At 46.9% G+C, this 14,060-nt stretch overlaps 2 protein-coding genes across 3 annotated transcripts; one reads left to right on the top strand and one right to left on the bottom strand.

Annotated features, from left to right (window-relative positions):
• Nucleotides 1-522: 522 nt before the first annotated feature.
• LOC120675113 (putative cyclin-dependent kinase F-2) lies at nucleotides 523-1,611 on the top strand. The gene has a single exon (XM_039956204.1). The coding sequence runs from the start codon at nucleotides 523-525 to the stop codon at nucleotides 1,609-1,611; it is 1,089 nt and encodes a 362-aa protein (XP_039812138.1).
• Nucleotides 1,612-2,044: 433 nt separating this feature from the next.
• LOC120675206 (histone-lysine N-methyltransferase, H3 lysine-9 specific SUVH4-like) lies at nucleotides 2,045-11,026 on the bottom strand. Of its 2 annotated transcripts, none has more exons than XM_039956313.1 (17): nucleotides 10,894-11,026; nucleotides 10,252-10,730; nucleotides 10,085-10,168; nucleotides 9,864-9,944; nucleotides 9,702-9,756; nucleotides 9,449-9,558; nucleotides 7,773-7,952; nucleotides 7,558-7,656; nucleotides 7,222-7,320; nucleotides 6,049-6,098; nucleotides 5,534-5,622; nucleotides 4,461-4,623; nucleotides 3,915-4,020; nucleotides 3,104-3,283; nucleotides 2,546-2,776; nucleotides 2,304-2,459; nucleotides 2,045-2,200 (listed from the first exon to the last, which is right to left on the bottom strand). In XM_039956313.1, the coding sequence occupies exons 2-16, from the start codon at nucleotides 10,702-10,704 to the stop codon at nucleotides 2,346-2,348; spliced, it is 2,094 nt and encodes a 697-aa protein (XP_039812247.1). In that variant the 5' UTR covers nucleotides 10,705-10,730; nucleotides 10,894-11,026; the 3' UTR covers nucleotides 2,045-2,200; nucleotides 2,304-2,345. The 2 variants fall into 2 exon arrangements, with proteins under 2 accessions (XP_039812247.1, XP_039812246.1); XM_039956312.1 differs by having other exon boundaries at nucleotides 2,126-2,204; nucleotides 2,308-2,459.
• Nucleotides 11,027-14,060: the final 3,034 nt, after the last annotated feature.

Genomic DNA, 14,060 nt, shown 5'->3' with positions numbered 1-14,060 from the left:
TGCATACTCCCCCTCTATCCCATAAGGAATGTAATCTCGCTTCCGAGGAGTCAAACGATTTAAAGTTGGACCGAATTTATAAATAATATTATTAATATTTATGTTACAAAGTAAGTACTATTAGATTAATTATGTAATATATTTTTATACTAAATTTATTTGGAGATACAATTATGAGTAATCTTTGTATAAATTTGATCAAATTTAAAATTATTTAATTTCTCGGAAAGTGAGAGTTGCATTCTTTATAGAAGAGAGGAAGTAAAAATTTCAGATAAGGGAGGGCTAGATTCCATACAAGATTTGTTAGAGTAGGAGTTGTATTGAACTAGGACCTAGAACATGTACTCCGACCAGGACTAGGACAGGACTAGAATTCTGTCAATCCGGCCGGACTATATAAATATATGAAAGCCAGGAAACCCTAGCATCAAGCCATCAACCAGCAGCAGACGTCTTGCGTTGCGCCTGCTTCGTTCTTCCTCCCTGCGCCCGGAGTGTTCCAACACGACAGGATCATCCATGGCGGCCGTCACAGCCGAGGAGAAGGATGAACCGCCCGAGGCGGCGAAGAAGAAAGAGCTGATCGTGGCGGCGCCCTGCATCTCCTGCGTCTCCTGGCCGCCTGCCGTGGCGGAGCGGTACGAGCCCCTCGAGAAGCTGGGCGAGGGCATGTTCGGCGACGTCTACAAAGCCCGGGACCGCGTCGGCGGGCGCCTCGTCGCCGTGAAGCGGCTCAGCGGCAGGACCGACGACAGCTTCGTCGAGACGAGCCTGCGCTACTTCGCCCGGGAGGCCATGTCCCTCGGCGCCTGCCGCGGCCACCCCTCCGTCGTCAAGCTCGTGGCCACGCACGCCGACAGCGCCCGCAGCGACGGCGACTGCTTCCTCGTCACCAAGTACGCCGGCCCGCTGAACCTGCGCCAGTACATGAGGCTCCGTTCCGCCCAGGGCCGGCCGTTCCGGGAGGCCGAGGTGCGCGACGCCATGCGCCAGCTCCTCTCCGGCGCCCGGCGCGTGCACGACGCCGGCGTCCTTCACAGGGACACGGTGCCGGAGAACGTGATCGTCGACGAGAGGCGGGACGGGAAGAAGGTGGTCTACAGGATCTGCGGCTTCGGCATGTCGGAGCCGGCGGCGCGGCCGGGCAGGGACGGCTCCGCGCTGCTGGCGTCGCCGAGCCCGTACCGCGCGCCGGAGATCTTCCTCGGCTCCCAGGACTACGACTGCCGGGTCGACACGTGGGGGCTCGGCTGCATCATGGCAGAGCTCATCGCAGGCAACGGCAGGCCTTTGTTCGGCGCCGACCTGGACGCCAAGGTCTTCGAGAAGATGCAGCGCGCGGTCGGGACGCAGGGCATGGTCGAGTGGCCGGGGCTGCAGAGGCTGGCGAGACAAGATCTGGCGGCCGAGCTGCGGGAGAAGGGCTGCGCCACGTACACCGGCTGCCTGCGGGAGATGTTCCCGGAGGAGGCGCTCTCGGAGGCCGGCTTCGAGGTTCTCAGCGGCCTGCTCGACGCGAACCCGGAGCGCAGGCTCACTGCCAAGGCCGCGCTCCGGAAACCATGGTTCCGGCGCTTTAGCTACGGTGGATTGTGCTTCGTGCCATGACCGACCGGCCGGCCGGGGAAGAAGATTGCTTGTTTGCACAAATAGACACGTCGTCCTTGCGTTTGTTTTCGGAGATTTAATCAATTCGTAGTATCCACGTATTGTTTTAATATGTTGATTAAGCTAAGCTATATTAGTTGACAGTTTTTTTTTGTTTAGTGATCTAGTGTAATTACTAATTACAAAATCTATAAGTGACCTACTCGCGTAGTACATTGTCTAGTTCTAGTTTAATACAACTGTTACTCTAACAAGACTGACACTTGCGATACCAGCAACTGTAGTACCTTAGAAATGTCTAGCAAGTACCTTCAAAAAAATTTAAAAAGTAACATACTGTTTATGCTGGAATTTATCAATTCTGCTGCCAGCATCATCCATATAAAAATGCACGACGCCGCACATGATAAAAAAAAAACGTAGAATCAAACCATGACTGAACATGTAGTATATATATTGATAGCCTGCAGAATATGCTCGCATGTCCTCTACATATGACAAAATATGAATGCTCTAAAGGTCGCTCCTCTTTTGCTATATATCAGAGCATGTCAACTACACAGATACTACTGCTGCATTCCTACAATATTACTACCTCCATATCTTAATATTTGACGTTTCAGACAAAACTTTACACTACAAATAAGCTAAAGGTTGATGTCCTAACGTCATTTAAAAAAAATCGGAGGGAGTACTTGTTTCCTCCAAAATCCAAATGAAAACACCCAGCAGGTCTAGTAGAGGCGTTTCCGGCAATCAGGAGCACCACAGTGGCAAGGCAGCTTCACAATTTCTCCGTCATGCCCAATAACACTGTCCAAGCGATAGCCATAGTCATAGGACAGCTCCTGAAAAGTACAGGGAAGTCAGTACTTTTTTATTTTTAAAATGGAATTTAAAGTTTTTTATTAAAGAAAAGTCAAATCCATTTCACCTGAAGAGGAAGTATAGTGTCAGCAGCAAAAAGCATTACTTTTGCCAGCTTAACGTCATTGTGCGAGCTCAAGATGCATTGGACGAAAAGGTTAGGTTGGCAGCTGTGGTTTATGAACCTTGCAAAATTGCCAATAGAACTAGCATCTATGCAGTACTCTGGCGCAGGTGGTGCCTCTGAATCATTCTCAGGATGAAGGTTGGGCAGGTGCATTTCAGAGCCAGCCCTTTTCTGCAGGAACAGAGTATACATAAGCATTCAACAGTTCAAGAATTCATGCCTACAAAGGATCTGATGACATTTTAACACACCTTAACATTAAATATCTATTATACAGTAAATATTCCTAGCTCTAGAAATTCTTAGAGCTCTCCTGGCACATCAAAGTGTTCATTTAAGCAATTAAATATTATTGATCAAATACGTATGTTTAAACCACTTTATTTTATTCTAAAAACTCTAAAGCCTTCATGAATTTCATAGCTGGAGCTTTGACAATTAGGCACATCACAAAAGACAATATTTCATGTTACTGTACATGATTAAACCATTAATTACCTCCCTTCCATCCAAACCCTTCATGGTTTGAAGACAGTCAATGTCAAAAACATAGTTGTTCTGCAAACCATCCAAATCATCAGTCCTCCTCAACACCCCAGTGTACTCACATATGGGAGCCCCAGGGAGGATAGTGTCCCAAGTCCTGACACCCCAACCTTTTGAAGCTGTCTTGAATACCTGCATAATTAAGCTTGTTAGATCAAGTACACAAGTGACTACAGCGATATGTCAGTATCAATCACAACAGAAGAATATTTTGCATTATCATCTATGATTTTTTTCAAGAAGTCTACGACTATTCGGAAGAATTAAAAATACATGGTTTGCTATCTTTTCCAACTACACTCTAGATTGTGAAGCAGCAAACCTCGATAAAGTTCACATACATTGTTACATGAAGGGAGAAACCAAAATAGACAGTAAAAAGGGACAAATGTTAATATAAAAATAGATAAAAATTTGATAATTCATATATTTAGAAGTTTACTAATTTATCTTACCGTATTATAGATTTATATTTAAAAGCACGCCTACATACAACAACAACAACAACAAAGAAGTGTTTGCTAAAGACCTTGATATCCTACACAGTAACAGAGCCTGGAGGGGATAATAAGAAAAATGTAACAAAGCCTGGAGGGGATAATAAGAAAAATGGAAATACTTCATATAGGACCCATTCATACAACTTAATTACAAGAAAGCTGAACAGTGAGCACTGACCCAAATGATTTAAGCCATCTGATCTCCAAGTTGTAAAGGAGTGTAAACGGGGACTGCACATATAGAAGCAAAGGGAAATACCAACCTCTAGGCGATACTGCAAACCTTGTTGAGATGTTCTGTTTACACAGTTGTGGTTGCAGCCGCAGTTAGCCCCACATTCAAATACAACTGCTTTGGGTTCCACCAATCTAATAATTAACCAAGAGTTAACACATCTCAGCTGAAAATGCTTATACAAGAAACATATATGCTGCTTATATGGCGTTCAAGACACATTCAAATTCCCTTAATGTAAAATTGCATGGATAAGTAATGATTTTAGTATGAAGGAACTATCTCAAAAGAGTATATTGGTGAATATATACACAAACTAAATCCCGCCCCTCATATCAAATCTAAGCGGCCCATGTTGGGGTGGGAGTTCTCTCATCCCTCTTGTGCTAACTTAGCCCCCAATTGGACTCCGTCAATTCAAAAAGTGAGCAAGGGGATGAGGGAATTTACAGCTCACTTGGGCTGTTCAGAACAGATCCAAGGTGCTGATATTAAATTTGTGCATATGTGCACCAATATACTCTTGTATATCTGACACTTCCTCTTAGTTGGAGAATTCTAACCACAAATTTACCTGCCAACATTCTTATATGATACGTAAGGAAGATCAGAACCATTGCGCTGAGCACATGAACAGTTTTTGTTGCTAGCGCAATCTCCTTCACAATCACAGCCAATAATATTAGATGGCATCTTGATGCCCTTTGTAATTTTTAGAGACTTCAGGTACGTGAAACCTAAATTGTTGCCAAAAGTAAACACATTAATTAGTCATATTACTACATAATATGGAAAAGTAATGGGAAGAGAGACTAAAAATAACAGTAGAACATAGAAGATTTGTAAGAAGCAACTATACATTAATCAACATCCGTCGATGATGAAATTCTCATAGGAATGAGAAACATTGGGCACTAAATTTGGGAAATTAAGCTACGATTAAGTTTCAGAGATTCCATTTAGCATTTTATTGCATCATGATTATCATGTTTGGTAGTACTACTCTCAGTTATTTGGCACTTTGGCTAACTGCTGTTTGAAGTGTAAACCAAACGGCAAATGAGGTGTTGTTTTATTCTACTTAAACAGTTACAAACAAGTGTTGTTTAAGCATAGACATTGTTCCTAAAATAAAACTCTGACAACTAATTTTGTTCTAATAAATGCATAAACATAGCAAAAGTATAATATTATGAAATGCATTTTAATACAAATCTACATGTATTGTTTTAAATGCAGACACTCAACAACAACATCAACATAGTCTTTTGTCCCAAGCAAGTTAAAAGGTAGGCTCAACAAATAAAAGTAAATTGTAATCAAAGTTTGGAATGATTTACTGCACGCAATTCATATCACTTGAAACCAAAGGAGTAGTTAACATGAAAAAGTTTAATCCAATTTGTGAAAACGCTAGTTTTCTCTAAGATACTTTTCCATAATAAAGTAGCAGCTCTAAAAATTTAAAACACACCACACCGCATAAACACAAACTAACCCTGAAACACAGCCATTTGACGTATTCCAGGATGTTGCTTATTTCAATCTTCATAATAATGCTGCACAACTATTCTAGCTTAAAGGAACAATGCATAAGAGGTGTCCAACAACGAAAATATAAAATGGAAAATTGATTTTGGAGCATACCGGAAGGAGGAGCAGGTGGGTCATCAACTAAGTTAGTAGCAGGAATTGGAAGATTTTCTTGCCCTCCAGAAATGTCGTCACAAACCAAACTACCAAAGTAAAATGCAACATATGTTTAGTGTCATTCATTAGATGAAGCATAACCAGTATATCCCTAAGATGATAAAACAATGCGTGCATCGATGGTGATACACAGCTACAGAAACGACCACTCTATCATCAATGTTATTAAAGATCTGTCTTGTAAGAAGAATCTTAAAAGATAGATTAGGTAGGAATTGTATTTTGGTATAAATCCTATATCATCTCTAGTAGACTGTCATGATATCCAAGTCACTTTGTACCATAAACTATATATGTTTGACATCCAGGATGATGCAATACAGCCAAAATTGTGTCTCACTATTCTAACCTGTACACCGTATGAGCTACTTTATGTTACAGAATATAACACATGCATGAAAAAATTAACTGTGGACGAAAAATTAGGAATTCAAGGAGTTTGGATCATTTACCCAGGTAATTCAGAAATAGTTGTGGGCGCTTCCGCTCGAGTAAATCGCACCTGGATGTATGTGACAAGGCACAATAAGTTATGCAAAGAACACATGATATTTTAAAAAGGTAAAAATACCCCAAAAAAAAAACCAGCATATAAGAAACTGCATAACAAAATTTGTTAGAAGATTAAATCAAATTCAGCAGAATCAGGTGACTGTATTAATAGTACATCATCACAACTACACACTTCTCAAAGAGAATGTTACCAACAATAACAATTAGCATGTATTTAGCCATCCATCTAGCAAACCTCAGATTGTTTTTTCATTTCTTCTCTACACAATTAACATGATGTAGCATAAAAAATAGAGAAGTCTAACAGTCTAAGGAATAACAAGACAGTGGGTGCCATCAGAACAGCATAACAAATAGGGATGAAAGTAGGAACGGGAAAATCCCATACCGACCGACACCGAATATCATCTAAACCGACTGAATACCGTATTTTCAGGAAAATACGAAATCAGGAAAAAATATGGGAAAAAATGGTGAAAACGAAAACGAAAATGGTTGGATCAATTTCCTGACCGAATTCTCGGTTACCATTTTTCAGTCGGGAATTCCCGCTTTTTTCCCGCTTTCTTCCCGTATGGAAAATACTAAGCGACTTGAGCTGTCTTGGGTCAGCTTTATAGCTTCCTCAGTGCACGCATGGATTGATTATAAGACAAGGTGGACTAAATGGTAGTGCAGTGCGATGCTGCTGGCCTGCGTCTCAGCGCATGCAAAGCACAGCCTCGCACGGGCATACGTGTGGCCCATGGGCCAAGGCCTGCTAGGCCGCTAGCTGGTTAACCTTTTGCCTGCTGTTGTAGCGTGCTCGAATGCCCCTTTTTGCCACTGCCTACTGGCTAGAAATATGTATTAATCCCTTGCTAAAAATATTTGTTGGCTTGAATGCTCGATTCATTGATCTTCCCGATTTGAATTACCGGTTCCCGACCGTTACCGTTAGGTTCCCGATTGAATTATTCCGTTTCCGTAATCCCGTATATCCGATTCCGTTTTCCCGACCGGCGTACCGTTCCCGTTCCCGTAACCGAATAAAAAATATGAAAACGAAAATGGTTGGAGTATTTTCCCGACCGTTTTAACAAATATAGCTTATTAACTTTGTGCAGTCATACCTCAGAAGTTGTCAATGATGGCTGACCCTCAAGCCGCTTCAATTTGTACTTGAAAACAACATGACCTTGCACTCCGTTCTGCACCCAGTCATCGACAACCTACAGAATATTGATATGAAATAAACAAACAAAAAAAAGTCAGACAACATGTGATAGAACCAGATATTAGCGAAGCTACTTCTGTTGTTGGAACACAACATGAATAATAATTTAGTCAATAGAAGCAAGAAACAAAAACACATATCCATGTTAGTGGATGTTAAAAGCCCTGAGCTCCTATCACAAGACTAAGAGGAGATCCAGTCTACATTATTCGTAAGTTCAGAAGCTCAATACCTTGTAAAGTCCATCATAGGTGTAGACTTTACCAGTATAGCTAGTCTTTGATGAATGACCCCGAATAACTCGGATAGGATTACCATTATCCCTGCTATTCTGCAACAGTAAAAGAAAAATAGGGTCAATAAATACTAAACAGTTATCAAGAGCTTAGCATTTTACAAAAATAAAAGAAGAGAATAATACTTATATAAAAAAACACCAAAACAAACCTTCAGCGCTAAATTTCCACGCTTCAACTGTTGAGACTCAATTTGGCGATGGTTACCAAGTAAATCATTTCCTCCTTGGCCCGTATAAATAATTTCATCAGCCTTGTCAAGATCATCTTCATATATCCCAGACATTACTATACATGTGGCCAGTGGGAAAGTTAAGTTCTCATACCCCTTCTGCGTAATTAAATTAAAAATGTGTTAGTTGAGATACATAAACTCCGCCTATGCTGACTGGAAGACTCTCTCTCCTGAGTCGTCTCAGCATAGCCGATCCCAAGCCCGGGTAAAGGAGGAGGGTTGCGTTAGGTTTTGGCAAACCAGCATAAAAATAGCCATTCTAATGGATTTGAAACCCACAATAAACTCATTGGGGCGTAACCCTCTTAGCGACGCTCTACATCGGAACCCGGGTGTGGTGATAAATGGGCAAGGGCCGGGTCGCCATCCCCCCAAGAGCGCGTCGTATCGTGACCTGGGTACAATGATAAGTGAGCAAGGGTCGGGTCGTCACCTGAATGGCGCGCTACATCTACGCCCGGGTGTAGTGAAAAATGAGCAAGGGTCTTCGCACTTCCCTCGACGGGTACGAAGGGTAAGGAAGCTAGCCGAGCCAACTAGGATTCGTATAGGTAGCTGGAACGTAGGGTCCATAACGGGTTGAGATACATAATGACTCTTTCAGCATAAACAGGTGACTTGATTAACTAGTAAAAATAATTAAAAAAACTCGATATGCGGGGGTAAAATAATTAAAAATGATTTGCTAAGAAGAAGACATTTCTCACGCAGGTCAAGAAAACCCCCAAACCACTGCCCCACCTTAAACTCAAGCTAAAATTCGCTCCTAGGGAAAGTCGAACCCAAGATCTGAGAAGTGCTACTAGGGCCACCTAACCAATCCGGCTAGGGACCCATTCGCTAGTATAAAATACAAAGAAATAGCTATTGGATGCAGCAACAATGAATTAGATACTTGGAAATTATGAAAGGGAAGTACTAGGAGTAACTAAGAGTATCTCCAGCAGTCCCCCGTTCCTCAATAAATTGCATTATTAGGAAAGATGTGCACGAGCAATCCCCGAAGATCTCTTCCTTTCCCCAATAATTATTGGTTTGCCCAATATTTCTTTCCCAATCCGGTAGTTGTATTGGGATGAGGATATTGGGGGGCTGTTTTATTTTAATGGACAGGCAGAAATCACCCTTCCCCGATTTCATTATGAAAACAAAGCAACAAGTAGCTTTTAAGCATCGTTTACACAATCCAGACATGACAGACCGACAACAGAGCCCCGCACCCATGAGCCAACAGACTGACGAGTGGAACTACTACCCGTGAGCCAACCATCGAGGGTATTGGGGAACTGGAAAACACTTCTCCCCGTAACCTATGAAAGCATTGTAGGATATCCCAATAACAACTTTCCAGGGAATGTTTATTGGGGGCTGCAGGAGATGCTGTACACTGACATAAGCATGTTGGATCAAACAGTATTTGCAGCATCAAATAAACAGATTAGTTGCAGGAAGAGATGTCTTGTGGCATGCTTAGAAGGGAGCGATTGCAGGAAGGATCAGAAAGAAAAAATTCCCAAGTCCAAAAGTTGCACTTCTATTTTTCTATGATTATTTTTTTGAAAAAGTGTTTTGCAGAAACGTTTGCTGAGTACCTTTCCTTGATACTTCATTCCCATGTAGTCGATCCCATTAAGCCAATGGCTGTGGATGCCTAACACAACCATTTCTGCACGAGAATAAAATTGATCTCCAACATCAATCCCTGAAAACAAGAATAAAAACACATCACATTGCGCATCCATAAAGTAAAATGCAAATATGCAACAAAAAAAAAACTCCTTTGAGCTCATGCGCCTCAAACTTCAGAATAAGACTTTTCGTTCCTTGGAGGAAAAAGAGACCAACCTGGTAGATGTCCTATCCTCTTCTCTGGATAAAGGACAGAATTGCTTTCTTGCATCTAGGATACAATAACAATAGGCCAGAAAGTACAGCAAACTGAGACAGTGATACATTTTGGTAAAAATTAAAATAGTACTGAGAAGAATGGTAAAGATCATCTAATACCTTTGTGATTGCCTTCAGGTCAGGCCGTTTTGATGGGCGTTTCTCTTTCTCCTCAACTGCAACCTCCTGTTTACCGCCCTTCTGCGTTTATGGAGCAAAGGAGCATATAAATTTACCCAATATTTATCATGCTCCTAGCAAAATCAAACAAACATACAGGCAACTAAAGGGATACAAAAACATGTGCTTCGAGGAATTCAAAACCGCACAAACATTCACACCTTTTTACTACCCTTTGTCTGACGTTTTAGGCCACCTTTAGCCTCAATTTCTCGTAGTGCAGCCTGCGCTCTTTTCTGCTCCTCCTACACATAAACATACATCAAATGTCAGCCGAAAACACGCACTAAACTGAACAAAACTCGTGTATTCAGGCACACAAGACTACCTGCACAAAGTGGAGGTAGTGGCTGGTGAACGCCCTCAGTGTCTCCTTCACCCTCAGCTTGGCGCTCTTCCCAGTCCCCGTCCCATCATCTTCCGCAGCAGCTGGAGCAGCACCAGCGCAAGAAATTGGCACCGCCGCAATCACCGGCGCCGGCTTCCTCTCCCCAGGCTCAGCGTTGGAGGCCTTCCTTCCCGGGCTCTTAGCACCTTGCGCCGCCGCCTGCTCCTGCTTCTCCTCGTCCCTCTTCCTCTTGCCACGGCCGCGGCCACTGGGCGGCTCCTGCTCCGCGTAGCTGGGCCGGACCGGCCTGTTAAGGCAGCGAGCGCTGCGGCGCAGCGCAAGCGCCGCCAACGGCGCGGGCGGCGGCGGCGGGGGCGGCGGCTGCAGGGGAGTGGCGTCGATGAATGGCGGGTCCGGCACCGGCGCCACCTCCATCACAGCCACCGAGTCCATCTTCGCCTTCCACCGGACGCCTCGAACTTCACCGAATCAAAACCCCAACGAGACCCCGAGGAAAAAAAAAGTTAGGAAAACAGAGGAACAGAAAACCCCATTTCCTGACGAGCGAGGAATGAAGCCGCGACTTCACACCACACCCAGATCGCGGCATCGAAGGCAGGAAGAGAGGGAGGAGGAGCTCACCCTTCCGGCGCCGCCGGAGAAGACGATGCCGCAAGTGCCCCTGCGCTCCGTGGTAGCGGGAGTGGCGGAAGACGCTGGGACGGGGGGAGGACTGAGGAGGAGAGCGAAGCGTCCAGAACACAACACTGCAAAATAGGACGCCAGGGTGGAAGGGAAGATGACAGTAATGCCCCTGGGTGTTGCGGCTTATTTACCCTCGCTGCCACGGCGTGCTGGGTTGGGCAGCGTTTGCCCGGGCGAGTTTGAATTTTGGACGAGGCGCACATTGGGCGGCTGAGGATTGCCCGTTCGAATTGCAGGCACTCGCGGCGCCGTCCGATTGGGGTACGCGTCTTTGAACCCGATGCGTCAAGTCGCTGCGCCAGTAGGGCATGAGGATCACCAACGGGCAACGCGGTGATTTTCTTCCATACCATAGCTAGGGTTAGCTGGGGACTGGAGTTTCCATTGTCACGCTTCATCGATTTCTAGGCAATGCAGGTGCACTGTGCTTTCAAATTTTGAACTCTAAAATGACTCTTTTGGTAGAACTACTCCCACATTCTCTTTTATTCATCGCTAGAGAACTGTGACTTGAGGGAGCCATGCTTCCCGAGTGACTAATAAAACGGGACAGAAAGTAGAATATAGGGTGCATGTTCAATATAACTACGAAGTATGATGTGATGTGTGACCTTCATATTTTAGTATTTCAAGTAACTCGATTGTTTGTGATCTTTCGAATTTTAAATTTTTTGTCTAGACTCTCTTAGGTGGAGCTTCAGCTGACTCCAGCTCCATCAGTGCAGTACCGAGAGAAGCAAGAGCCAATGGAGCCACAATTTATGGCCCCACCGGCTCCTCGTGGTTTTGTGAGGGGGAGAGAGGAGAAAGAAAATAGGGTTAATTGAATAGTATTTGTGCTAGGTGAAGTCAAGCCATTTGGAGGCTGGGCAAAGGGCCCTTGTGGACTGACACACACGTGAAGATGACGCGTCCCAATGTTGAGCTTTTGCCCAGCCATGTTTTGTCAACAAAACCCAATTGATGATTGGTTTCCCTTCTACCTTTAAACCCCGCCTCGCCAACCAATAGCGATTGTATACATAGCGACAAAGTTGGTTGAGAGCAGTTGCAATGCGATGGAAAAGTTGTCATTATGCAATAAAGGGGCATAGACCCTTAAGGAGTGCCTAGATACATTGCACAGTTAGTCTTTATAATATTTATTGTTAAAGTTGGCAACGGTTGAGCACAGACTGTAGAGGAGGTCAATGAGACGCGATATCATTTTTACATGTGGGACCTAGTTTTATTGTCTACCGAGTCTTTTTGTGTAGTGTGAGATTACTTTTAGACTATTGGCACCTATTCACTGTGTTCGGCTGACCCACTTTGGGCTGCTTGCGGCTGCAGCTGTGCAGCAGCCGGCTGCTTTTTGCAGCCGTCCAGCAGCCGATGGATGGAATCCTAGGCGACGGGCGAGAGACAGAGAGCGACTGAAAGTCTGGAAATGAGCCGTTTCGGCTGATGCGGAGGGCCGGCAATGAGCCGTTGGTCCGGCAGCTTAGAAACCTCCATCCGAATGGTTGGAGTGGGCCTGCCAAACAACTGGATTGGGATTCAGCCCAGGAGCAGCCGAGAGCAGCCGCAAGCAGGCCAGCCGAACACGGTGATTGCGGCCTCCACCTTATTGACCGTGTGGTCCTCTAACATTGCCCATTGCCCTCGCCCTGAGTGGGTACACAGTAGGTGGTTCTTGCACCAAAGTCATCATGTTAGGAGTGGGTTGATGCAAAAAGAGTAAAATGCACCGGAGGCCCCTTAACTTGTCCGGTGGTGTCATTCAGGTCCACCAACTTTAAAATTGCAGGTTTGGGTCCTTAATCTTTGTAAGTCGTTCACCGCAGGTCCATACCCCTTCGTTTTATATTTTCTTTTGCATTTAGCCCCCTAGAATTTCTCCCTCCCTCTCACTTATGCCCTTCTTCCTCATCTACCTATCCACCGGCCGCCGCCGCCTTCCCCACGCCCGGCCGCCAGCCACGGTCTCCTCCTGGCCCGCGCCAGGCTTCTCCTCCCGACGCCACCACGGGCTTCTCCTCTGCGCTCGCCGGCCGCCGGCGCCTTCATCCCTCCTCGCCGCCGCCGCCACCGCTGCGTACCTACCTCGTCCGCGGCGGGCGTGCGCCGCCACCTCGCAGGAGCTCCGCCGCCGAATCCACTCCTCCGCCGCCGGATCCCGGTGGCGCAGGGAGGAGGCCGCGGCAGCGCCGCGCGCCGGGAGGAGGCCGCGGCGGGTGCGGAGGAGGAGTGCGCGGCGGGCCCAGCCACGGGCGCAGGGAGGAGAAGGCCGCGGCGCGCGTGGGCGCAGGGAGGCCGTTGGAAGTGGAGGTTGCGGGCACATGCTTCTCTTGTACGGGTGTCGCATCGGGTCCGCCGGGTCCCAGAGCACCGGCGGGAAGCTGCAGTGCACGCCGCCGTCCGCGGCCGGCCTCGGCAGGGCGCTCAGCGAGAGCGGCAGCGGCGGCAGCGGTGCCGGACGGTGCATCGAGAGGAGGTGGCCGAGGCCGCCGCCGCCGATGGCGTGCGGGTGCGGCCCGTGCACGGGCCCCGGCACGGCGGCTCCCTCCATCTTCTTCTGCTCCTCGATCCGTAGCTTCTCGAGCTGCGCGACGCCGAGGCCGCGCTGCGGGATCTTCTTGGGCTTGTTCTTCTTCGACGCCCGCGCCGGGGCCGCTGAGGCGGGCGCAGGGAGGAGGCCGCGGCGGGTGCGGAGGAGGAGTGCGCGGCGGGCCCAGCCGCGGGCGCAGGGAGGAGAAGGCCGCGGCGCGCGTGGGCGCAGGGAGGGTGCTGGAGAGGAGGCCGCGGCCGGCGGCCGGGCGCGGGGGAGGCGGCGGCGGGCGGCGGGCGCAGAGGAGAAGTCCGTGGTGGTGCCGGGAGGAGAAGCCGGGCGCGGGCCAGGAGGAGTCCGCGGCCGTGGCTGCGTTAGGCGCGCTGAGAAGGCCGCGGCGGCGGCCGGCGGGCGTGGTGAAGGCGCCGGAGAGGAGGCCGTGGCTGACGGCCGGGCGTGGGGAAGGCGGCGGCGGCTGGTGGAGAGGTATATGAGGAAGAAGGGCATAAGTGAGAGGGAGGGAGAAATTCTAGGGGGCTAAATGCAAAAGAAAATATAAAACGAAGGGGTATGG

The sequence above is a fragment of the Panicum virgatum genome, chromosome 5N, assembly GCF_016808335.1.
Source record: "Panicum virgatum strain AP13 chromosome 5N, P.virgatum_v5, whole genome shotgun sequence".
In the NCBI taxonomy this organism is placed as follows: Eukaryota; Viridiplantae; Streptophyta; class Magnoliopsida; order Poales; family Poaceae; genus Panicum; species Panicum virgatum.
Note: the sequence above shows the minus strand (reverse complement) of the source record. Positions and strands in the feature narration are given on the sequence as shown.

What these genes read in the sequence shown, in the direction of transcription:
- LOC120675113 (XM_039956204.1), top strand. Translation starts at nt 523, where the DNA reads ATGGCGGCCGTCACAGCCGAGGAGAAGGATGAACCGCCCGAGGCGGCG.
- LOC120675206 (XM_039956313.1), bottom strand. Translation starts at nt 10,704, where the DNA reads ATGGACTCGGTGGCTGTGATGGAGGTGGCGCCGGTGCCGGACCCGCCA. An exon ending in AGACAAAGGGTAGTAAAAAG is followed by an intron (nt 9,945 to 10,084) that starts GTGTGAATGTTT and finishes CCATAAACGCAG; the next exon opens with AAGGGCGGTAAACAGGAGGT. An exon ending in GTGGAAATTTAGCGCTGAAG is followed by an intron (nt 7,657 to 7,772) that starts GTTTGTTTTGGT and finishes TTACTGTTGCAG; the next exon opens with AATAGCAGGGATAATGGTAA.